General features: G+C 41.2%; 1 protein-coding gene across 1 annotated transcript; it reads left to right on the forward strand.

The window, feature by feature from the left end:
- Window positions 1-342: 342 nt before the first annotated feature.
- Window positions 343-25,670, forward strand: zak (sterile alpha motif and leucine zipper containing kinase AZK). The gene is made up of 20 exons (XM_017422582.3): window positions 343-505; window positions 2,772-2,961; window positions 5,920-6,007; window positions 9,486-9,587; window positions 9,912-9,977; window positions 10,081-10,109; window positions 10,721-10,858; window positions 13,599-13,685; window positions 15,201-15,275; window positions 15,364-15,470; window positions 17,767-17,902; window positions 20,838-20,882; window positions 20,991-21,021; window positions 21,111-21,250; window positions 21,343-21,405; window positions 21,498-21,587; window positions 23,366-23,482; window positions 24,199-24,273; window positions 24,367-24,505; window positions 24,593-25,670. The coding sequence occupies exons 2-20, from the start codon at window positions 2,803-2,805 to the stop codon at window positions 25,288-25,290; spliced, it is 2,385 nt and encodes a 794-aa protein (XP_017278071.1). The 5' UTR covers window positions 343-505; window positions 2,772-2,802; the 3' UTR covers window positions 25,291-25,670.
- Window positions 25,671-25,746: the final 76 nt, after the last annotated feature.

Here is a 25,746-nt window from a genome sequence, read left to right on the forward strand (position 1 = left end):
ACCAGTCACCTGACTCGGTGCATCTTCAAAAACAGCAAGAAACATCTACAGTCTTCTTCTGTTTAGGCACTTAGGACTGCAGTCCGGCGGGAAAATAACACCTCTAAATGTTACTTACGATTTTACGTTCATGCTTTAGAGGAAATCCTCAGATTAGATCAGATTAGATTAGATTAGAAGAAGAAAACGCTGCAGGGTCGCGGGCGCAGTTCCGCTGGTGACCGGCAGGGGGAGCTGTTGCCATCGGTTTGGCCGACCGGAAAACGAGCAGCTCGGTTCAACAGCTCGATGCCCGAGGAGTTGTGAAACCAGTAAAACCACTACCGGAGGAGCATGAAGGCAACCACTTGAAATCAACGGACGTCACGTGATTTTCCAGAACTCTGATTTGTTTTCTTAAAAAAAAAAACGAATAAATAAAGAATAAGTTTAGCCTCGAACCAGACTCGACCAGCTGCAAAGAGCCGCTGCTGCCGTGAAGCTGGGAGCTGCTCACTGAATGTCGGTATGTTTATACAAGGACTGAAGCTTTGCGTAGGAAAGTTACACACTCTTAAATGGCATCACGTAGATCAGGAGAATAAGATGTAGCTGGATGCATAGCTTGTAAACTGCAGGTGATGTCGTGCAGATGTAAAATGTCGGGCTGCTGGGTGAAAGAAATAGTTTATAAACGAGTAAATTTCACAGAAACGGGTCTGATCTGATTCTGGGAGCTGACAGACCCATTTTACTGGGACATAAACATGATGTACCACAGAACAAAAATCATGTTTCAGAAACTTGTATGCAAATCCACAAAGCAAAATGTTTTTTATTTGAAGGCATTTGGGATGGAGACCCAATATGGTACTCGTGAGGTACTTATGTCAGTACAAACAGGGTACCTACAGGGTACTTATAGGGTCAGTGACAGAGTACTTACAGGGTACTTACCGGGGTACAAGTTGCTGTTAAGGTTTTCACAGGGTTCCCACAAGGAACTTATGGGGGTACATACACGGTTCTTATAGAGTAATTACAGGGTACTTAAAGGGGTACATACTGGGTATTTACGGGAGTACATACAGGGTACTAAAGGGGGTACATAAAAGACAATTATAGGGTATTTACAAGGCACGTATGGAGGTACTTGGAGGGTATTTATAGGTACTTACAATGTACTTATGAGGATACATACAAGGTGCTAAAGATGTAATCACATGGTATTTACAAGGTACTTAGAGGGTATATAAATGATTATTGCAGTGTATTTACAAGGAGACATACTGGATATTTACTGGAGTATATAGAGGGTACTTATTGGGCTATATAAAGGACAGTTACAGGTTATTTACAAGGTAAATATGGAGGCACTATCAGGGTAATTACAGGTACTTTACAAGGTACTTACACAGGCACCTAAAGGACAATTATGCAGTATTTATAAAGGAACATATGGAGGTATTTACAGGTACTTACAGGTGTACATACTGGCCATAAAGGCTAATTCCCAGGTATTTACAAGGTATATATGGGGAGGTATTTGCGTGATAATTACAGGGTATTTACAGAGTACTAGAAGGAATCAGGCTGTTTGATGAAGTGACTTGTTATCCTGTGCTGTGTCCCAGTTTGGCTTTATGTCCAGCAAAGCCCCTGCGTTAAGACCTCATTCTACCAGACCCTTGTTATAGGGAAGATGTTTTGGTAATTTTCTGAATTTCGTACACAGTAAAGTTTCTTTGCATGTGTTGTTGAAGACGCAGCATGAAGATGACGCCACTTCCGGCCGTCCCTCACTCAATTAGCTCTGATTACCTGGGCATTGACATGAGGATATCAGGTTATATTGCTGCCCTTCCTTGACAGCGCTGTTAGGCCATTAGGTGAGAAACTGGCAGCAATGACTGGAGGAAGTGCTTCAAATACCCTAGTAACCCAGGCTTCTGGAGTGGTCACACAATACTGGAAGGGCTGGGCCACTGAGCAAATTGCTTTGAAGCTAAGTATAGCACGAATCCAAGTAAATCAGCAGAAAAAAAAGTGGCTCCCCTCTGTGACAATGGAGACATTTCCCACTGTGATGGATAGTAATCCCAATGAAGACCGAGGTAACAGCCTTTTAAAAGCTGTAATTGCTCAGCTGTAAATGGGAAACCCAGGAACAATAACAGAGCTGCAATTTCCCCTCAATGATGGAATTATTATTATTTTTTTATTTTCTTTCTTCATAGGATGCTTTTATGGTGTTACAGACAAACAAGAGATGTGAAAAAAAATCAATCTGTGTGGTTTCGGCAGCTCCCAACATGCATAACCTGATGCTTGGCCTCTCAATGTGAGCAGGAAGAGCTCCGTCTCTCGTTACAGAAAAGATCAAGAGAACGCCAGGGTCTGGTCCTTGTTTTTTTGCATGTAAACTATTTTTGCTTTCTCTGCTTGTGGCCTTACTGGAGACAAACACGGAGCAATTAGGTCTGCAGCTGTTTCTGCATCACCTCCAGCCTGTCAGGCATGCCTCTGCATGCGTCCTTAAACAAACAGAGCGGCTTTAATACGCACCTAACATGAATCTACCAAGTGTAAAGTTGTTTTCATTGCCTGCCGTCGACCCTGTTTGTCCGATAGCGAAATATCTCATGACCGGTAGAGATATTACATGACAGGTAGCAGCTAAGAGTTATCCCCATCACGTACTCGAACAGATCACTTCGGCGCAGACAGAATGCCCTCCTTAGAGGAGTGCTCGTTTCACTGTCTTCATAAGTTTCCCCTTTTGTCCCCCGCAGAGGCCGAGTTGGAGCCCAGCGTCATTATGAGATGTCGTCCCCCCGAGCGTCTTTCGTGCAGATCAGGTTCGATGACATCCTGTTCTACGAGAACTGCGGCGGCGGCAGCTTCGGAAGCGTGTACCGAGCCAGGTGGATCTCCCAGGACAAAGAGGTGGCGGTAAAAAAGCTGCTCAAGATTGAAAACGAGGTAAGAGTCGTCATAATTGCCGCAAGCTTTTCATGTACTTTTTTTTTTCTTCTTTTTTTTTTAATTGTCAGTGTAATCATTTTAATTACTCCCCCATTTAGCTGGATGTGGTGACTTCTTTTACCCATCACTCATGGTCATTATAGTCGCCCACTCTGAGAAATGTGCTGCAAAAGAAACATTATTGCCAAAAGAAAGAAAGTATTTGGCCCAATTACAGCAGAGACTGCTCTTGAAATCACTTTGAAAGCACAGCCTCATTGTCTTAAAGACAAAAAAAGGATTTCTCCTTTCACGGGAAATGTATTACATTTGTTGGCCTTTGGACAATCAGAATATTATTCATTGTTTCCTTTATGAAATTGTAAAAGATCACAGATATCCATTCAGCTTCACTCAGCTGTTAAAGAGATGATTGTTCGCTGAAAATGATAATGTAATCCTTTCACACTGAACCAATTGTTCCTTTAATTATAGAGTGTGGAAACAATTAAATGAACTTATTCTGTCAGGTTTCTGTTCATTCAAGAAACGGCTCGGCGTAAGGTTTTCCAGGCAAAAAGGATGTATAATAGCTCTTTAAATGTGCTTTATTTGGAGTATACATTCATAGGCCGTTAAAAGTCACATACTATATCCTTTTTTTAAAATCTAACAACCTGCTTGAATGATTTCAGCTCAATACTCTGAACATGTCCTTCATTATAGCAGCTGATAATATTCCAGGTTTTGACTCCAGTGGGTCGTTTTATTGCCTGAAGCTTTAAAGGACGTTCAGCTGCTGCTTTTTATTTTTTTGCATCTTTTTAGGAGAGACCTGTGCCTTTTTTTTACTTATTTATAAATAAATAAGTAGAAAGTAGAGAAACTGGCACTGTTGTGTAAATGCTGAGCATTGAATGAAACTGGGATGTTAAAGATAAAAGAAGCTAAACCCTAGCTAAAAGATAAAAGGAGCAAAACACTAGCTAAAAATAACAAAATACTAGTTAAAAGTAGCAAAGGTTAGCTTAAAGCTAAATATAGTGAGAGGCTAGCTAAATTAAATAAAGTAGCAATATGCTAGCTATAAGCAGCTAATGGTTAGTTAAAAAGTAAAAGCAGCAAAAGGCTAGCTAAAAGCTAAAAATAGGAAAGGGGAAGCTAAAAGAACAAGTAAGAACAAGTAAGCTGAAGCAGGTTTCCAAGAGAACAAGGTTTTTTAGAGTAACCAAAAAGATCTCAGTGTGTTTCTATGTGGAAAATATTTGTAAATTTAGTTCAATATTTCAAATAACTTCAAACCCCCAAAGTTACTAAACCCAAAAGTCGTAGCCCACTTGTCCAAATGAGCTGACCACTTTGATGTATGAGTGGCTATAAGAGCACAAAAGTTGTTAAATTTTAAAAAGCGTCCAAAAAAATAACAATAAAAGAGGCAAACAACAGTGTCAGTGCTGAATCAGCGTTCACTGGATGACAATCCAGTTCCAAATGTCGACTAACTGAGGAGCAGTCGTTTCATTCCTCTGAAGTGGGTTTCTGTGGAAAGGACGCTCCTTTTCTTGCAAGTTACATCGTTTCGATAAAGGTTTCTCAGAATTAGATGCCTCGTTGGAACGCTTGCAGCCAGGTAGGTTGAATGACAGAAAAGCACCTGTAGCTGTTTGTTCTGTCGGCTTCAAACAATATTCTGACGGCTCTGTTTTTTTGTGTATTTGAGTGAAACTGGTTGTAACACTACCGGTACACTTTTTTTTTAGCCACGCTAACTAACCCGTCTGTTTGTTCTGGCAGGGATGCCATTAAAAGTAAAAGTAATCCCATTACAGATGTTTTTACACGTTCTCTGTAGTAATTGGGGAAGTCCATGGAGCAAAATAACAACTTTCTGACCCTGTGATGGCGCGCAGCATTTCCTCTGTAATTTTTCTAGCTTGTGGCAAGCTGGCTGGGCAATTAAATACCCACAGGGTGTTGTGTTCTTCATGCGGTTTAAACAACACCAAAAGCTGGGATGTTGAATCAGGGTGAGCGGAGCTGAGGTCATGGGATGCTGTGATGGTTTGTGACATTACAGCTTCACAGAGGTCCTGGCGGCCCCGTAAACAACCACCGCTTCTGAGCGCGTGTCCTGGTGCGTTCCTTTTAGAAACCGAGTGAGCTGATTCATACCGACCAGGGGGAAAGCTTTAACTCACCCCTTCCAAGGAGCCCAACTTCCTTCTAATCTTTTAAACCAGTCTTGATCAATAATTTTAATGTTTTTCATCAGACTTTGGCTGCTGTTTTTGCTCATTTTCAGTCCATTTCTTGTACCTGACCATGACAGCATATTGTAAAAAATGTGGAACGTGGACAAGACTTGTCCTAAAAAAACATCTACAGTAGATAAATAGCGTTGAAAATTAATGTCTTTAGGAAACCTGACACAGAACCTGATCATAGCTTTATTAGACTCAACGTGTTGGTGCTAAAATAATATTTAATATATCAATCTGTATTATTTTTCTTTTCTTCATTTTTTTCTTATAGATTCAGCGAAAGAAATGGAAACAAACTGTGTCTGAAAACATTTGCAAATAGAATCAAATTACAGTTGTTTCTTTGCTAAATTATCTATTATGCATCAACAAAACACGGATTCATCCTTTAAGTTCAGGAGCCTCTAATGTCTGAATACATCACAGATCAGAGTTAAGTAGCTTAAACAACAACAAAACATTCCTCTGAAAATGTTCAGGTCCTGGACTAAAACGGTTTATTGATCAGAAAGTCTGGTTCTGTAGAAGGAAACAATAAAAAATTAGGGATTACTTGAGCCTTTTGTGCAGTCCTGTATATACAGCGTCTCCAAGTGGTTTAAATAACAAAATAAAACAACTTCCCTGACTTTCTGCCCGTGGTGAAAACGACCATCATTCAATCTTTTGAACAAAGTCTAAACAAACTCCCTTTTTTTGTGTGTTATCCGCTCAGGCTGAGATCCTCAGCGTCCTCAGCCACCGTAACATCATCCAGTTTTACGGCGCAATCGATGAGGCTCCCAACTACGGAATCGTCACCGGTAAGTTCACGGATTATTATAACGCCAGCTCCTCCCGGCGCCAAACCACAAACGAAAAATTCTACCGCCAACGTACAGAATGTTGCAGCCGGACCATTTGGAAGGTGGAACCGAGGTTTCTGTGGAAGCAGTCATAAATGTCAGCGACTTCAGGAAGTGTAAACACTGTGTTTAACTCACCAGCAGTGCGTTGGGAATCATCACCATGCTGAAAAATAATCCAGCAGATACTTTTCTCATGGGATTGTATTGTGGATAGGGCTTTTCTGTGTTTACATTTACACAAAAATTTAAAATGCAAGTCCAAACACACTCACCTATACTTCCTGTGTAATTACTGACAGCCTTAAACAAAAATGACAAATTTGGATTTATCACTATAATTAGCCACATCTTTTCAGTCTTGTGTAATCTGGCATAACTCTGCTTTTTGTTCCTGTTTCTTCCCCTAAGATTTAAAATTTGGGTTTTAATAATTCTTAAGGAAATCTAATAGTTATCATTTAAACTGCCTTGAGACGACGTATATGTTTTGGTTTTGTACCATCTAAACAGAATAAAATAGAATTTCCCAAACACGTTTTTTGGGAACCCGTGCCGTGTAAATTCAGTCAATTACGAGTGAGCGAAGTGAGAAGATGTGTGTTTCGTTTGGTCTTTTTTTTTTTAAAAGGTGAAAAACACGCTTGGCGCGGCTGGTGTCGGTTCAGAGTTCTGAAGCAATTTTTCTTTATACATAAAAGAATCCAGTCGTGCAAGGAAGGTGAGAGCACATTAAGGCGTAAACAAATCCAGGAAGTTAAAAGGGGCTTGTCCAAATATGATCTATAAAAAAAATGTCTGAAAGAATAATCTGGAAATATTCCAAAACCACGCAGGTAATGGGTTCACAGCAGGTGCACGAAAAGCAGAAAACCTTATGAAGAGAGAGGAATGCTCTTATACATATTGTATCACTGTTTATGTGACCCGGAAATCAGTCTAATCTAATTAAAGCACGTGAGCTGAGGGACTTTAAGGAAGCGTGCTCGGTCATGTTCTTTGCTAAAGATTTTTGTGCACAAGGGGCATCCGAAAGGAAGCGGGTTGTACGAGCTGAGACACGAGAAGAGCTTTGCCTCCCGGAGTCCGTTTCCTTACAAATGATTGCTGCTTGATAATTAAGGATTAATAAGGAAACAGTCCAGGTGACGGAGTGTATTTGTGATTTCACTGAGACATCAGTTGACCTGCTGATGTCCTGTTGGTCGCTCAGTCTGACATAGTTCACGACGAAGGACAATAAATTTCTACCTCTAACCTAGAGCTGTCCATTTGGGATTCCATCCAAATTAATCATTTTCACCTGCATTATATTAGGAAAACATTCGACTGCGCTATTCTAGTATATTGCAATAACAATATCAGTTGCGATGTATTTGTTTTTCTCTTGGTCCGAACCCAAAGAACCCGGTTTGTGACGTTCAGGACTGTTTCTAATAACGTCTCGTCTGTGCGGCCACAAAGATCCCTTCTCTGTTTAGGAAACATGCCGTGAGTGAGACCTGTAAGAGTCCCACCCCCCCACCCCCATCCGGAGCAAGGACTTTCACCTCGTTTCGCCGAGGCTTTGAGCTTTTAAATAACCCTTGCGTCAGTTCTTCTGCTGTTAGATAACGCACGCCATCACAGGTTTCCCCCGCAGAGCTGAAATGACCGTTATAAATCCCTGATAACCAGGGTTTTATTTCCGTCGTGTCAGTCCAGATGAAGTAGAGACGTGTAAACCGAGAGCTCAATAAAACTATATATAGATACCATTTAGGTGAAATTTTGCTTCCTTTGAAGAAAAAGCAAAAGTGGTTGTAATAAGACAATCAATAAATGCAGTAACAGTATTAAAATCTGGTAAAAAGAATAAGATTAAAGAAATCAAAGCAAATAAGGTCAACTTTATACAGAGTGATCATAGCCTGAAGGCTCCGTTATCTCTTAGGACAGGGGTAGGCCACCCTGGTCCTTGTGGGCCACCATCCTGCATGTTTTACTTGTTTCTCTGCTCCAACACACCTGATATGAATCAATGGGTGATTAACAGGCTTCTGCAGAACATGAAGAGGTGATTTCACTACTGAATCAGGTGTGTTGGAGCAGGGAAACAAGGAAAACATGCAGGATAGTGGTCCTCGAGGACCAGGATTGCCTACCCATGTCTTAGGATAACAAAACCTTTATAAAACGTTACGAAATCTGACTTTTATTTAGACTATTAAAGGAAAAAAAAAGTCCAGTGGAGAAGATCTCCTGGTTCCTGAAAAGCCTAAAGGCCCTGTTTCTGAGAAAGCCCTGTTGTCCAGAAGCGATAGGATGTCTCTGTTTATAAAAGCAGAAGCTAATTAACGTGAGTGAAAACCCCCCCCGAAGGTTTATGGTCATCCTGACTGATCCGTGTCCACATTCATCAGCTGTGTTATAAATTTCCAGTCTGTTGACACAGTTTCCTGTTTCTACACGCTCTCTCTCAGTTTGTCTCCGTTGACCTGCAGCAGTTTAACCCTACCGGCTGTCACTTAGCAGCCTTATAAACTTGATGGGGTTTTTTTGTTTAAAGGGTAAAGGTACCTTTGCCTCACTTTTCCCTCACATGAAATCAGACACGGCACCAAAATGGAACTGCATCTTACAGCCGAACCCCCACAGGCGGGCCGTGCGTTTTATCTCTGGAATGTGGACGCACTTCTTCAGGTGCAAAGTGCGACAGCAGGCAGGTTTTCACTTTAATCACCCAGGGGAAGTGGCCGCGTGATGTTCAAGATGCAGGTTTTTCTTTCCCTGTTTGGACTGCGACACGAGTAAAACGGCCCACATGAATTCCAGGTTCATAATAATGAGCCATTCTTGTGTTTTATGATTGTTAATTAGGCTCCCGTCTTGGTGCCTGTGCGTGTTTACAGTTCTGCGTTGGGATATCATTGGTTATTATCCCCAAACAGAACCTTCCTGCTGTTATAGCTGCTGCTTGTTTATCTTTATTTAAGCTCCCAAATAGCCTCTGTCTGCAGATGAAATGCCGCCTGTTTTACATAGCTTTGATTTACTCGAGCTTCATCAAAGCTCCCTAAACAGTTTTTTGCAGAAAGCTGCATGGCCGTCAGGTTTTCGCACACCTCTGATGGCTCATTAGAAGTGAAACCTTTTGAAAACGGAACGGAAAGTTGAGTCCTTTCTGCTGTAAAGGTGTGCTGAAAGTGGCAAACATCTCCAGACGGAACAAAGGATGTCAAACTGCGAACAGGCCGAAAACCGACCCGGTCAGCTTGGTTCCGGGCCGGGGGGATCAGGACAAATCGCAAAACACTTTCTCATCTTGCACTCGTGTTGTAATCCCACACTCAAAAACAGCTTTCCTTCCTGATATTTACCAGATTGCTTCCTTTATCTCTTTGCCATGTGGCATTCAGAGTGATCGTAAAAAAGCCGTCTTTTTGTCCTTTCTCAGAGTATGCAGGCGGTGGCTCGCTGTATGATTACCTGTCGAGTGATAAAAGTGAGGAGATGGACATCGGACAGATCATGGGCTGGGCTGCAGAAATCGCTAGAGGTACATTTAAGATTCATTAACTCCTTTAAATAAGACCCTAAACCAGGAAACACTTCTGTCTGACAGGTGATTAGGTTTTGTACGGTAACATCAGGATAGGTGTATTCAGTTGTCAGGGAAAGAAATCCAACTAAATATTTGGTAAATATTAAAACTAATCTGTTTTCAAGGCAGATTTGAAAGAATTTAGACTTTTTGTTTTCTGGCATCATTAGTTTATGTTGTGTACTTTTACATGTAATTATAAGTGTATTGCTGAGACGTTCATATTACAGTACTCCAGTGAAACTTTCTCTGAAAATATCCCTCTCCTTTTGATTTTAGGAATGCATTATTTGCATTCAGAGGCCCCCGTTAAGGTGATTCACAGAGACCTAAAATCCAGAAATGGTAACTGATTTTTTTTTTTAATATACCGTGTGCAAAAATGAACGATTGCAAAATATTTCATTTGTTTTTACTGACTTTTACAACTCTTCTTTGTGTCTTTCAGTTGTTTTAGCTGCAGACAAAATTCTCAAGGTTGGTATTTAATCTAACTAAACTCTTTGAAGTTCAATCTGAAACACATAAACACTCGATATTGAACTAAATCTGGGCCGAGTCCCGGGGATGCAAAGCGGGAAAACAGCAGCGATCTTATTTATCTGCAGCCCGCGGACACAAGAGGGCAGTGACTAACTCTGCATTTTAGTTACAAACCTATCACAGACAGAGTGTATTATGTGGTTCAGTAAAAGATGTCTGGATGGACTGAGTTATCTGTCGTTTTTGACCAGATCATGTAAGAAACTTTGTGTCCTGATTTTACTCCTCATCAGAACGAGTTTCAGCACTGTTACAATCCACCGATCAGGGCTTAAAAACCCATTAAATTGTTCTTAACTTTGAGATTTGTTCTGTTTATGCACTTTAGTTTGCATTTTATTTGCTGTTTCAGGATCTTTCAAACAGTTTTTAATCACTTAATGTGGTTTAAATGATGTATTTACAGAATAGATTCTCATTTATGCTTGTTTTTTCTTTACAAATATACATTTCTGTTGAGCTGATATCACATTAGGTTCATTAAAGTAAGCTGCTGTATGTTCTCCTAACTGAACTAAAGATGCTGACTGTTTTCATCGCCTCAGATTTGTGATTTCGGAGCGTCTAAGTTCCTGTCTCACACCACCCACATGTCCCTGGTGGGAACGTTTCCCTGGATGGCCCCGGAGGTCATCCAGAGCCTCCCCGTGTCGGAGACGTGCGACACCTTCTCCTACGGCGTGGTGAGTGGCGTCACTCAGAGCACTTCTTCGCCAGAACTTTAGATCGTTTTGACACGTTGTGTATCGTTCAAGGTAAAATGCGCCGTCGTTGACTGCAAATGTGTCGAATGCTGTTTTACTGAAAACCCTGCAACACTCGTGTTCTCTGGCTGTTTTTTTATGTAAAATCCTTTCTTCTCACACAAACTAAAACATCCTGTAAGTGTTTGTTTCTGGAACTGGGAAGGAAGGTTTGACAGATGTTTCAGAACAGGGAAACTCTTAACCTGAAGGCAGCGTGACGTTTTTTTGGGTTATCGCTGTTCTCCCTGATTCTAGTGATTCTGGTGCCGGTTTATCTCAGCCCACTTCTTCACAAAAGATACTTTTAATTTCTTTATTCTAACTTTTACTTTGGCTAGTTTTAGCGAGCACGATTTGTACCTAAACCCTTTTTTATGTAATTCCGCCTGCCGGTTGATTCTTTTAATATCGAAATAATATCAAATTCAGCAAATTTTTATGAAATATCAAAAAAAAATTCCGAGCGTGATTGACAAGAGCAGCTAAGCCAGCAGCCTGAGTGGAAGAAATTGGAAAGCACTTTGTTTCTAAAAGAAAGACTTGATGGACAGGCTTTTTATTTCCGTCTGAAAATCAAACTTGTGGAAAATTTGATCAAATATGGTGAATACATTTTCAGGAAATTGCACTTAAGATTTTACATGGCCACCAGGTACTTGTCCTGTTACATTTCGGGGTTTTTTTTATTCACAGTGCTGTGCAGAAAGTTGTGGATAGATGTTGGAAAATGCTGGGAAGTGAGAATGCTTTCACAAATTTAAAGTCTAATTGTGCAGTTGTATCAATTAAACAATGCAAAGTAAATGAGCAGAAGAGAAATGATCCCTTTACCTTCAAAACATCACTTCTTCTTCTGCTGCATGATGGATAACTACCTGCTCGTATTTCTCAACTTGAAGGACGACATTGACCGTGACCAAAGGCCCTGAACTTTCAGGGAACCTCCTCCATGTTTCCCTGTTGTCTCCTTCGGCGAACAAGCTGCCTTCTGCTCCAGCCGACCATTTCTAACCATGACTCATCAGCCCAGAGCTCCTGCTGTCATTTTTTCTGCACCCTAGTTCTTTTACTTTCACGCACAGCTAAATGGCTAGGTCATGTTTTCACGTCTGGTTTGGCTCTGTTTTTGTTTTTTTTTTGGCTGCGGTCCTTCCGTGCAGACCACTTCCTGTCAGACTTCCTAAGACAGTTCTGAGCTGACGGTTCTGCTGGACACGTTCTGAGGTCCTATCATCAGCTGTGTAAGGTCACAGTCCTCCTCGTTGCCTGGGGGACACCTCGCTGATGTCACCACCCTGTCTCTTGTCTGACCTGTGACGTGAAACCGTCTCCCTGCACCTCACCCTGCTAGCAACCTGATTCTGTTTCAGACAATGGCTGCGCTTCAACCTGCACATAAAGATAATGATCATTAGCGCCTGTTTGCTACTACTTGTCCACCACACACCTGACTATAAAAAGATCCCCAACCTTGCGCAAGTGCACCAATAAGAGTTGACGCTGTTGCGAAGGAAAATTAAAACTTCCTGTTTCTCTTGGACATGTCTCTGTTTGGCCCCCGAAAGCTCTTGAATACATTTAGAAGTAACAAAATGAACTTTACCAGTTAAAATAAACCATGTTAAAGCTCAACATAAAAGACAAAACTTCATAACATTAGCAAAAAAAAAAAAAAAAGGATTTTCCTCAGATTTATGTAAGATCGGAGTATCAGGCTTTATTTATAGCAGCAAAAAAAGTGTTTTTCAGGACCAGTTCCCCACTAAATGATCAGCATGCATCTTGTCCTGGAACGTGATAATTTTAATTTTAAAACACATGCATGTCATAAGTAGCAGATGGCAAGAAATCCAGGAATGTTTTACAAATATTAGGAAAAAATAAGCCTTTGATTTTGAAAACGAGTGAGCTGCAGCTGAAAATTACCTAAATTATAAGGGGCTGGTGACACATTTTGTATTGAAAGAAATATTTTTGATCTAATTGGCTTGTTGATTTTGGTCTCCAAGAAGAAGATTTCCGTATCTTTGATGTTTATTTGTTCGCTGCTTGAATACATACAGTTTGACTTATAAATAAACAAAGCATCAGAAATGAGTGTGTGGGAAAGTATTAATATTAATTAAACTTTGATCCTGTCCTGCTGACTTAAAAATAAAAGTTGAAATTCCTGTTAGTGGAGTGTTTTTTCCCCACTTGAAATGTTTACCACTGAGCCTAATATTATTGAAATAAACCCACAAAGTCTGAAAACACAAATTCACCACACAGCCCTGACTCCAAGTGGTTTTTAAACGCGACCAAAATGTGTGGTTAAATTGGTTGGAAAGAATGTGATTATGTCTTTAAGTTTCATAAATTCACTTCATCACAAAACCCCAAATGTGGCTGTGGGAAGATTTTTGACTTATGTTGGAGTATAATCACCAAGGAGGTAATATAAATCTCTCAGCTGCACAAAACACACCTTTATTTGCTGTATTTATAAATGTCGTTTCTATGACCTCTGTGATTGTGGCCACTCTGATGCTCAGATTAATCAAATACTATGAAATATGGAAAATAATGCATTAAAATGTGAATAATGTGCAGAAACCCTGTGGAAGTTATACAGCTACTGGGGATACACTGTGTGGATGTTTCTGCTTTAGGTCTGTTTTCTGTCTTTCTGTAACAGGTGCTGTGGGAAATGCTCACTCGGGAGATCCCCTTTAAAGGCCTGGAAGGTTTACAGGTGGCCTGGCTGGTGGTGGAGAAGAACGAGGTATTTTACATCCACATGTACTTCACTCAGAACAGGTGGTTCAATAGAAGGAGACCTCTCTGTTTCTTGATTCACCTTTCATCTAAAAAAGCTTCAGTTCTCATTGTTGGCTCCAGGCTTTCAAGTTCCTGTTAGACAACAATATGGCCGTTAGGGTCACGTGAGTCGCCGACCCAGCCCTCCGTCCTGTAAGACGTTTGGCTTGTTGTCGCATGTTAAAGGTTTCCCAATGAGGCCAGCACGTGGGTTGCTTCAGTCACATGTTTCAAGATGCGAGTGGTCGTGAAACTGCCTGGAGAGAAGACTAGAAAGAGTTCAGTCTTTCTAACAGCAGCAGTTAAAGCCTCGAGTCGTTAAACTGGTTTGTTTTTTCTTCTGTCAAGGAAAGCTGTGAATAATTGCTCTATGTATGAAATACCTCGTGGCACCGAGGCCCCATCTCGATTGACCTTTTTAAAAAAAATTGATTTTCTGCTATGTTTGCACCTCCACACATAAAGTTTTTGGAAAGAAACACTGTTTTCTGAAATGGCTTTCCATAGTGAACATTTTTAAAAGCGCAGTGATTCCCAAAGTTGGGGTCGGGACCCCAATGTGGGTCACCCGACACCAAATAGGGGTCCTTAGATAATCTCCAGATATCAGCATACAATTAAAAACCTTGTTTTTATGCTATATTTGCACCATAATTGTTGCTGAGATTTGAAATACAAGTCATTAATTGATTAAAAAAAAGACAGCATAATGGATGTTGGGACTCTTTGTGTTATCATCCTGCCCTTATTTATTAGGCTCATTAGTATTTTGGGATAAGTTGGGGTCACACACCTTTGTCACTGTTATTTTATGGGTCGGAAGCTGAAAAGTTTGGGATCCGTAGTTTTAGAGGATCTGTGTAGAAACGAGATGCAGGCCTTTCTGAGAAACAGCTTGCTTTACATTTTTATCGCTTTGTAGCCAAAAAACTTAAGCAACAATGGAGCTGTTTTTACTGTTTGTTTGGTTTTTTCTGTGTATTTTTTGTCATCTGTATCTTTATTCTGATCTGGTCTCTTTTATACATTCACCGTGTGCTGAAATGGGTAGTAACTGAGAGGCTGTAAACAGGTTTTAGGAAAATCTTTGTATTTTATTGTGTTGTTAGTGTGAACGTTCTCCCCACCAGAGGTGTTAATTTAAACAAAGAAAATTAATCTGAAATATACCCTTAATGCGTTGCCGGTGCAGAGAAGTAAACATCTCTGTAGCTTAAGATACTGTATGTGGTAAGCATTTAAAATAAATAAAATGTTTACTGCGTATTTTAATAAGACAGTTGATCAGATCGTACTGTAAATCTTTTCGGTTGGGGTTTCGTTTCTTGTTTTGAAGCTACCAATCAACCTGAACAACCATTAGGATGAGTGTCCTGTACTCCCTGATCGCTTGGTGTTATATTCAACAGAAACACGAGTGGAGTATGTAAATTAAATGAATTTACAGACGTATTTCTGCTCTGGATTGTGTTTATTTCAGAGGTTAACCATCCCAAGCAGCTGCCCATCCAGCTTTGCTGAGCTCATGAGAAAGTGCTGGGCTACAGAGCCAAAGGTGAGTCACGTTATCACCCAGACCCACAGCATGTATGTATGTTCTTATTCCATTTATACACACAGAAAATGTTTTTATGCTCATGTAGGAGAGGCCGATGTTCAGGCAGATCCTGTCTACGCTGGAGTCTATGTCTAAAGACAGACAACTTCCTGAACAGTGCAACTCTTTCCTGCACAACAAGGCTGAATGGAGGTAATGTGATCAGCCTTTCTCCACCGCCTGTAAATGTATTTACCGTGCTTTTTTTCCTGCCAATATACTGCCTCAGTCGAAGATAATGTGCAACTGTTTTGAAAGAATGACGTGGAAATGTAGCTGATGGGGGCCGCGGAGCACAAAAAAGAACTTGAGATCGTGCATATAGATCCTTAATAATTACACTGATAGCTACATAAAGACATGAAAACCCCCAAAGAATGATCCATCTGGATATACTTCCTCTCTTTACCCATAAGACCCTAAAAATAATCACCATCTTTTTCAAGTAGAAGTGTTTAATTGGCCTGTAGGAGCAGCTGGATGTTTGGTGATGTTCAGCACAGCCTGAGTCTCAGCTGTCACTTTATTCTCTGTCTGCCTCTCTGCGGGCCTCGTCTGTGCACCGAGTTGGGTGTTTTTTTTTTTTTTTTTTTTTTTTTTGCAGGTGAAGCATGCTGGGCTGAGTTTCAGCTCTGGAAAGCAGAAAAGGGAAAATATGTAACACGGGAAAAAGTAAAAAAGTTCACTGACTTCTGGTGAAAGACGAGACTTGTGGCTGATCAAAAGAGCCTGAAGCTCTAAGAGACATAACAGGGAGGTTTTCTGTTGCCTGGAGCTGAGAAATGTGCGACTTTTTATGGATTTTTCTCAGCAAATAAACAACATTTATGATTCCCCCCCCCTTTTGCTTTAGTTTATTGGGCTTCGATGAAACAATGCTTTTGATGACATGAAAAATCAGTTTTCCTTTGAATGGAGGATCTGGTTGTTTGTTGCAGAGCTTTAAAAGCAGGCGAGGCTTAAATTCCAAACTGTGAGCTGAAAGATACTTAAAAAGAAAACTAGGAATAAAGTTTCAGTTTCAGTTTGACTGATTTTATATAACATAAAGGAATTTCATCCAAGAGTACGACACATTTCCGCAGCTTTGAGTGCTTTAAAGACGTTTACTTGTGTGTAGTATGAAACAAAGACTGCACGAGGTGCGAGAATTTACTAAAAACAGATTCAGCTTTGAAGAAATGGTGGATCAAGAAGGGCAGGGCTTGGCCTTCCTGTCAGATTCACATGCATTTATGATTACCATGTGTTTTTTTTTTGTTTTTTTTTTTGCACTACACAATGCAGCTCCACCTGCTGGACAAAATAAACTTCCCCAGCGTGAGCGTTTTGAATTGTTCCCCGTATCCAGAGCCTCAGTATATATATATATAGATTTAATGGCTGTGCACTACAGTTTTATTTGGGTTTGGCTAATATAAAGTACTGTAAAGAAGTTTAAAATAACCTTAATTTCTTTATATTTTGCTTCGAAGGAGCCAGGTCAGGTGGACTTGATCGGTACTTTTTAAGGATTTCTGAAGGTTTTTCAGTTTTCTGGACTTTGGATGTTTCTTTCAGTTATTCTCTGTCCAGCCCTTGCACCCGAGCATGACAGCAAAAAATACAATACGTGCTTAAAAAAGAGAAAAGCAGACAAAATAGCAAAAACAGCTGATGAACAGAAGTTGATAGTCAGGTCTTTAAGAAACAAGGAAAAAATCCTGCAAAGACCTGAGAGATGCATCCTTTAGTTTTCAGCTAACAGCTCTTTTTACCACCTTGTTGGTGCTAAAATACTATTTTATGTGACATACTGTATTACCCTTGGTGTATTTCATAGATTCAGCTAAAGAAACGGAAACAAACTGTGACTTTGAGACAGCCTGCTGGTAACAAAGTGCCTAAAAATCACATTTGAAACAGGTTCTTTGTGAAACTGTTGACAATACCCTGGTTTATTCTGGTGTTGGGAGTTTTTTTTTATGTCTGAATGGTTCACAGGTCAGAGTTAAGGTGCTTCAAACCAAAAAAAAACCAAAACATTCCTCTGGAAATGGTCAGGGACGAGGATGGGCAGAAAATGAGAGAAAAAGCTGCCAGCGTCCAATGAAATACTAGAAATAGTGCTCAAGACCAGTTTGAAACATTACAAGAAAGCCTGATTCCTTGGAATCAAAAGTGTAGATAAATTAGGGATTACTTAAGACCTTTGCACAGTACTGTAGTCTCCTGCTCATTTTATTTAAAACACAAAGTGTGTTGCTTATTCGACAATAGTTTGTTTTTTTATGTCAACAATTCAACAAATGTCTTTGAACAAACTAAACCAACAACAAATCAATCTTCTCCTGCTTGCCAATCCTTTATCAGCCAAATCCACTGTTTATGGACAACTTCTATTCTAAAGAAATCTTGTCTCCCTAACACCAGTCCTGAGACGTCGCTGTTCTATTGTTGTGTGCCGAAGGTGTGAGATTGAAGCGACTCTTGAGAGGCTGAAGAAGTTGGAGAGAGACCTCAGCACCAAGGAGCAGGAGCTGAAGGAGCGCGAGCGGCGGCTAAAGATGTGGGAGCGCAAACTCATCGATCAGTCCAACACGCCGGTGAGTCCCTCGTCGCGCCCGAGATTTAGAGAAGACACAGAGTGTTCACAACGTGATGCACCCGGAGGCAGAGTTTGATCTGGACCATCCGTCTGTAGACACACACTTGTTCCCGTTCGGGGTCGCGGGGAGCCGGTGACAGGTGGGGCACACCCAGTCCATCACAGGACCACACAGAGACAAATCATCTCTCTCACTCTTAGTGATGAATTAGAGAAGCTAATTAACCTAACATGGATGCTTTTGGACTGTGGAGAACCAGAGAAAACCCACATAAGCTCCACACAGAAAGGCTCCAGCTGGGAGTCGAACCGGCAGCAACAACACCCTAAAAATCACACAAAATGCTACATCACAGCTAAAGGCTTTTGATTAGACTGCTGGATTAGGAAGATGTAATCATTTCCCTCTGTGTTTGTGTGACTTTTTAGTTGTTTAATCTGTCTGAGTAGGAAACACGACCACATCTTTTGTAGATCTTGCCGTGATGTGAGGCTTTCATGCCACTCTCTCACATACGCAAACACTGACAACACACAGTTTTATGGCTTGGATTGGAAATATTGATTTTTTTTTTTTAATTATTCAGAATAAAACTTGAGTTTGGTTTGTGTTCATATCTTTTCACAGGGATTCTTTCTGTTTATTTCACTTTTTAACCATCTTATAAAGATTCCAGAGTGTCCAATCTTCTGTTTTAAACACAAAGCTGATTAAATGTTTCATTTTTTTACCTTTTCCTGCTCTCATCTCACTGGACTTCGCTCTGAGAAACGTTTGACCCGTCTCTCAGTGTAACGACAGCAAACGTTTAGTGGATCGTACGATTATTGGTTCCATTTTAGGCAGATCTGATGTGAAAAGACAACCGCTTGTTAAATCGTGTAAATAATTTTGTACTTTCATAAGCCTTTACATTTACCGCGCAGCTTCCTGTGCTTTGTATGCACGACGCACATTCACTAATAGCTGCGTGTTACGTCAGAACCCAGTAATGATTCCTCAAATATATTTTAAAGTCCTCCACCTGTGGATATTATGGATGTCATTTACTGTAAGCCTAATGTTGGGGATGTATAGTGGCGTGCTGAGAAGAAACAGCCACAGGAGCCGGCTGCTTACAGAAGGCCAGGCTTTTATGATGAAGTGACATTTTGCTGACATTAAGATTGGCCAATTTGTTCTGGATGTGGTGGAGTGCAGTTGTTGAGACGCAGTCTCTTACCAGGATGGGAAAGTACATGTTTTTTTTTGTTTTTCCCTGACTGACCTCGGTTCAAAACCGCCGAGAAGGGACTTTGTTGTGACTGTCATCTTCATTCTCATTTTTTAGGCAACTTTCCAAAGCAAGTTTTCACCAACATATTCGCAGAAATACATTTTAGTAGAACGGTCTGCTTCTATAGGCTGGCACAGTTTTACAAAAACACGGTCTAGCTGAATGTTAACCCCTAAGAGTTACAGCGGAGAAAAAGAGTAAAAGCGTCGGTGTTCACTTAGGTATTACGCTTCATCTGGGGAAGGACATGCTTCTTTGAGCGTAGCCCATTAAATTGTCCCCTTTGCTTGTTATAATCAGTCAGTCTCATGAGGAAGTAATCCTCTGTTCTCCCGTGTTTCTGCTTGTTAGCTCTAATACTCCCACATCGTGTACATTCCTGCGCCATCAGGTCCCGGGCGCTGTTAGGTTTAACACAACAAATAGACCAGATCCTCGCCTTTGTTTGCATTTCGCCGAGCAAAATCCAGAAACCTCGAGGCACCCTGAAGCACTCGGCCTCGAAATGTAACGTCTCTCTGAGCTTCTGATGAAATCAAACAGCTTCTTGATGTAAATCTTTTATACAAATGATCAACATCTAACTTTCTAGAAACCTCTTCCTTTAGATGAATTTGATTATTTTCCACATTTGAACAATCCCCAAAGTCCACATGGGGGCAGAATTGTGTGAACTCATTTAGTCCAAGTCATCTGCAAATTTTCACACACAGATCCTGAACAAAGCAGCTACTTTCAGGAACATCTTTGCCAACAGATTATCATTAACAAAAACATAGCTGCCTGTTTGTGAAACTAAATGTACTTTTAGAGAACGGGGATACAGATGTTATCTGATGTTCTGTTCCTGATCGGAGCAGAGAAGACAACATTTATTTCAGTTTTTTCTTTGCGTTGTTTGTCATTACAAACATGTCTCATGTTCAACATGATCAAGTCTTTAGTTTGGCTGTCGGGTTTCTGCTTTTTGAGCCCCACATAAAGCATTTCTTTCAGATTTCAGCTAAATGCAGCAGTAAAGTTTCCTGTGAGCTTGTTTTTATATCTATAGCTAAAGTCAGCGGCAAGCATGTTAAAATTATTTTCCCATATTTATGTAAAAAAAAAAAAGTCCACCTCTTCTGCTTTCCTGTCTTAATACTTCTAACTTGGAACTCTAATGTTAGCTATATTTTTGCTAAACCTAATTAGCATTTATTGTAAGATTTCTTTTTAATATTGCATATTTTTGTTCAGTAATTCAAAAGTAAAATCACAACCAAACCTCGGTGAAAGGAGAGCGCGCGCGTGGACAATTGTTTAAAAGCTTTGTGTAAGAAAACCAGCGTGGCAAATGTCATCTCTTCATGGCGGCAGGAGAAAATACAGACCAGCCATAATTACCAGAAACATGGCTAATCAGAGGCCGGCCCCCGCGCTGTCTGATTAGAAACATTCAGGCTCTTGAGCAGATTTTGTTGATGACCCCTGATGTTGACCATTAGGGGCGACTGTTCGTAATTGGAGAGCTTAATAACTGAAAGAATAATGGTTTCAATTACTCAGAAGAGATGAGTATTTTTCATTTCTATAATATTTACTCAAAATCTATCTAAGATAAACACACAATGTATTTATCCATCCATCGTCTTATCTTATTTTTCTTTTTTTTCCCAGTTGCTGCCCACTCTTGACTTATATACCTGGACAGAGGAGCATGTGGTCAGTATCTCTGTTTTTTCCCTCTTCTAACTGATGTCCTGATTTACATTTTTATGCAACATTACACCACGACCGATAAAGCTAATGTGTTCCGTTTTAATTCTGCAGTATTTCTGGATGCAGAACCTATTTGGTGCAGGTTTGTACCTTTTCGTTTCCCGAGTAGTTGAGACTTTGTCCTCTCCAGACTCTTCGCTGACCTGATTGTTTCCGCCTTTTTCGCGTCAGGGGACGGCACATGCGACATGCAGCTTTACGCCAACCTGTTTAAAGAGAACCACATCACCGGGAAGAGGCTGCTGCTGCTCACAGACAACGACATGCGGGACATGGGCATCAGGTCCAAAGGCCACGTCATGCACCTAAAGGTTACCACACACAGATCAGTACAGCCGTCGTTCTCAGGTGACTGGTATTTGGAATTACGGTGAAGTCAAAGAGTTTTTTTCCTCTCGTGCAGGCAGAAATTGAAAAGCTAACCAATGATTACCTTGGGTTTCACCACTTCCCACCTCTGCTCAAGGTACCCAGCGTCTTCCTTGTCCTCCAGAAGTGTTTGTTTATTTGCTTTCCGCTCATATTTAGTTTCACTTCTCGTGCTTTTTTTCTTGTAAGGATGAGCTGGAAAAGCAGGTGGAACAGAGTAAAACTGTAAATCTGGAGTTGGTGTTTGGGTATCACTGGAAACCGGGAACGGGAAAGTCGGTAAGTTTGCGAAGAGGCACACTTCAACACCGACTTCGACATATTCCACAGCTGTGAGCATCTGACGCGGCTCCTTATTGGCTCTGTGAAACCAACAATTAATGAATGCCACAAAGAAATGCTGAGCCTACTTTGAACGTTTTGGTAATGTTGGATACTTTCTCAGCCCGCTTGCTTTTGTGGAAGCTGTTTGTTCTGAAGATGCACGACGGCGGCTGTTATACCGGCCATTGAGGGCTTCACTAGACATGCATTAAACCAGACAAATAAACATTTCATTCTCAGCCTTGTACCACATCCACCTCGACTTGCTCACAGCCCTTTGTTAGGGTTTAAAACTGTGGAGAAAGGGTTGCTCTTCACTTGCTGTTTGAATTTAATCAAAAATAGCCCATTTAGCCAGAAGTCATTTTCTTTTAAAAGGCAAACGTTATTTAATCTTTCAGCTGTTCATTGTCCCATCATAAATAGTCCTCTTTCAGTGTGTTCGGCAGGGCTGAAACGAGCCTGCTAATTGCCTCCCATTTCTTCTGACATGTGGTGGTTTAGTGGGTAGAAAACACAGCAGGGAGAAGGAAACAGGAGGCTGAGAAAATGAGAGCTAATTATTTTCCCCTGCCTGGTGTCAGGTTCCGTGTCAGCCTTGTTTTTACAAACTGGAAGGTTTTTTGCACTAAATAAAACAAACCCGCACTGCATTTTTTTTTTTTCTCTTTGCCCCTCTTTGCTGGCGATGTCATGGAAGCAGCTGCACTTCTCAAAGACAAAATGAGGGCCTGCGATTGTGCGGCCACCATCTGACAGCCACTGAGGGTCCCCTACTAATGAGGATATCACCGTGCAGCCAAGTGAAAGGTGCTGAATTATGTATGAGTTGTCATTAGACGCACTTGGGTCCTAGGCATCATTATCAGACATTGTTTCTGCTGGAGTGATTAGAGTAGCGCGGACCTGGGAGCCCCGGTGCGACCGTCCAGGGCCGACACCAGGCCAGCGCGGGGGCCACTGGTGTGTTTCTGAGCCAGAGGCTTGCTGAGGCTTCCTCTTTGAGCCGTTTCCAGCCCCCGGGGACGATGAAGGAGAGGTCGAAGGCTCCACTGACGAGTGTGTCGGTGCCACTCCTCTGATGTCTCTCTCTGTGATCCCGACACAATGAAATGGCCTGTGCCATGAACCCAGCACGGCTAAGCAGTGACCTGTGGCTCCGTGGCCCACTTCTTTAGGATTGGAGGATTCATTACTGCCTTGTCAGCATTCTGTATGCAGAAAAAGAGGGTTTGGCAACCGCTCGGATTTGTGCCTCCCGGTATGATGTGTGCAGCCTGCAGCAGCAACCCTCACATTAAATCAACCTGTACCAAAAAAATAATCCTCGACTCCTCTAGAAATGTATTAAAATTTTAAATTTACAAAATAAATTGTGGTATTATCATTTAGTTTTTTTCTTATATATAATTGCAGTTCCGGTAAATGTCCTATTTTCACATTCTTTAGGTAAAATATACAATTTGCCTTCAATAAACACTCTGTTCTTTGGTTCCTTTAACATTTGGTAATAAAACTTCCCAGTTCTATCATCTGTGTCTCACCTAACTGTTCAAGAAGCTGCCCCTGCCGTTAAACTACCTGTAGGTTGTGCTGTTGATTTATGTTCAAGATTGTTCAATTTTCTCCTCTCAGACGTGCATTCGGAAACTTTTTCATGCATTCGAGTTGTTTTTGATTGCAACAGGCATACAGTGTCTCACTCTACCTTTTTCTTTTTCTTTTTTTTACAGGACTGCAAATGGAAAATGTACATGGAACTTGATGGAGACGACATTGCTGTAACCTACATCAAAGACGTCATCTTTAATGCCAACAGACAGGATGTGGAAACTCTGCGGATGACTAAGGTATGGTTAGAGAGAAAAATAAAAAAACATCTTATTGCTTTCTTGTACCTTTTCTCTTCTTGTTTTATATCGCTGAATGCCAGAAATTCATGTTTATATTTTAATCTTGTGTTTTAACTCTTGTGCTCAGGATATTCTTGTCAGAAATTTTAAATATTAGGAGTCTTATTTTACGATACATTAAAGTTTTAGATAAGTAAATGGAAAGAAAACCTACAATGTGTTGGTCAGAATTATCGGCGCACATGAAAATATGCCCTGTGATGGACTGGTAGGCTGTCCAGAGTGGACAGATCACCAGGTCCTGCCCAGTGACTGCTGGAGATAGGCACCAGCTCCACATGACCAAGAATTAAAAAGCGAGTATAGAAAATGGATGGCATCCTAAAAATAAGCCTTCATTTCCAAAAACTGGCCGTGCAAAATGTGACCAAATGGCTCGCTGGCTACTTGGTTGGAAACACTCACAGGCCAGTAAAATTTGACTATTTTCTTACATTTTTGAGTCGCTAACTAGTCTCCAGCAATCACAGCCCAGTGAGATATTACCTGAAGTACCTGTTTCTTGGTTCTCAGCTTATAGTGATACAACACACCAGTCAGTCAGAACTGAAGATACCAAATGTCTTCAAGAACCAAGATGAAAAAAAAGGATTTGTCTTTGATTCAAGTGCAAATCCAAGGGTTTGATGTTCCTTCTTGTTCTTGTGTTGCAGCCACCTTTTCTGATGGATAAGTGGATCGTTGGATTACAGCAGAACCAAAAAATAGACTACACAGTCAATTATGAGGTGAGTATTAAAGGGGACATCATGAAACAAAAACTAAAATCCAGTACATTGCATACAGTTTTGGTAAATCTGTCTTTTCTTTTTATATTTTAGAATGATGTCAAGTCACCAAAGGTGACTAAACACAGCTGCTTGGTGACGTGGAGTCCCAGCGGTGGACAAAATGAGATCAAGACCGTGGAGCTGGTGATAGAAACAGATAATATAGACCCCGGGGACACCTCAAACTGTGGTAATTATGTTTTATTTTATTGTTGGTGCATTGCCTGTTTTAAAATCGATAAAATGCCTAAAGTACAATGCATATTCTTTGTTTAAGACATTGATCCAACGTGGATGCATAATGTGAGGCAGAGGCATATGATAACCCAGAAATCCCAGCAGAAGGCTGCTCCCCTGACGAGCTCCGAGGCCCGCACTCTGCCTCAGTTCCTCTCTGCGCACGAGAGCCAAGCGTTTTCTTATGCTGCAGCTGTGCGCCGCTCTCCAAACCACCTCCGTCCATCTCCCTGGAACGGCTCTCGCAGCTCCTCGCCAACCGCCAGCCTGACGGCCAAACTCTCGCCCCTCAGCCTCGGGTCGAAGGGCAGCAGTCCCTCCAGCACCACGTCGGAGAGCAACTCTGAGCGAGAGCGGCCGCGCAGCGCCGGAGCGGCGCACGAGCACCGCAGAAACAGCTACACGCTAGCTGTGGGAGGGGGGCAGGGTAGGGGGCATGCATGGACAAATAATAGAGGAAGCAGTAATCATAATAAGGCCAGCAGAGCCTCACGGCAGCCAGGGAGGCCGCGATCCAACAGTTACTGTGTCACATTACAGAACCGCCCACCAATGATACCGGGTATATTGTCGGTGACAGGAAACCCCAGCGAGGAAAAGGAGGGGGGCAAAGTCAGCGACGGAGGGTGGATCAAAGTGGAGCGTCAGAAAAAATTACCTCGTCAGGACAATAAACAGGTCAGAGGGCGATCGAGGAGAGAGGGCAGGGGAGGGCGTGGTGCTGGTGGGAGAACATAATGTGGGCCACACAAAGAGCTGACAGCTTCTTATAAACTGAGCACGCTCTGAAAATGTTTTACATATGAATTATATCCACTGGCATGCTCATAACCAAACTACATGCTGCAAAAGAATCACGATCATGTCTGTAATGTGTTTGTGTTTGACGCACCGCCAAGTGCCTTTATGTGTCTCTTTTTAGAATAATAAAACCGAGTCTATATGCTGGGACTTTATTTATTAACACCGTATAATAAAAAAAGAAAACAGTTACTCCTTTATTTTTGCGCACTAATGTAAGACGACATCCTCTGCCTTTATATGTTCTTAAAATGCACTGTAATTCTTTACAGATAGCAGCATAAAACAAGATAAAATAAAAGTGAAGTTTCACAGTTTATTCTGTGGTTTTTCTCTTTCGTTCTGTGTGTACATGCTTCAAATAATGTTCTCTGCCTGCAGCTTACAGAGAAA

Source organism: Kryptolebias marmoratus, linkage group LG6 (assembly GCF_001649575.2).
Source record: "Kryptolebias marmoratus isolate JLee-2015 linkage group LG6, ASM164957v2, whole genome shotgun sequence".
Classification (NCBI taxonomy): domain Eukaryota; kingdom Metazoa; phylum Chordata; class Actinopteri; order Cyprinodontiformes; family Rivulidae; genus Kryptolebias; species Kryptolebias marmoratus.

Coding starts and splice junctions, on each gene's coding strand:
- zak (XM_017422582.3), top strand. CDS start 2,803: ATGTCGTCCCCCCGAGCGTCTTTCGTGCAGATCAGGTTCGATGACATC. Junction 2,962..5,919: donor TGCTCAAGATTGAAAACGAG/GTAAGAGTCGTC, acceptor TTATCCGCTCAG/GCTGAGATCCTCAGCGTCCT. Junction 21,251..21,342: donor GCCACGTCATGCACCTAAAG/GTTACCACACAC, acceptor CCTCTCGTGCAG/GCAGAAATTGAAAAGCTAAC.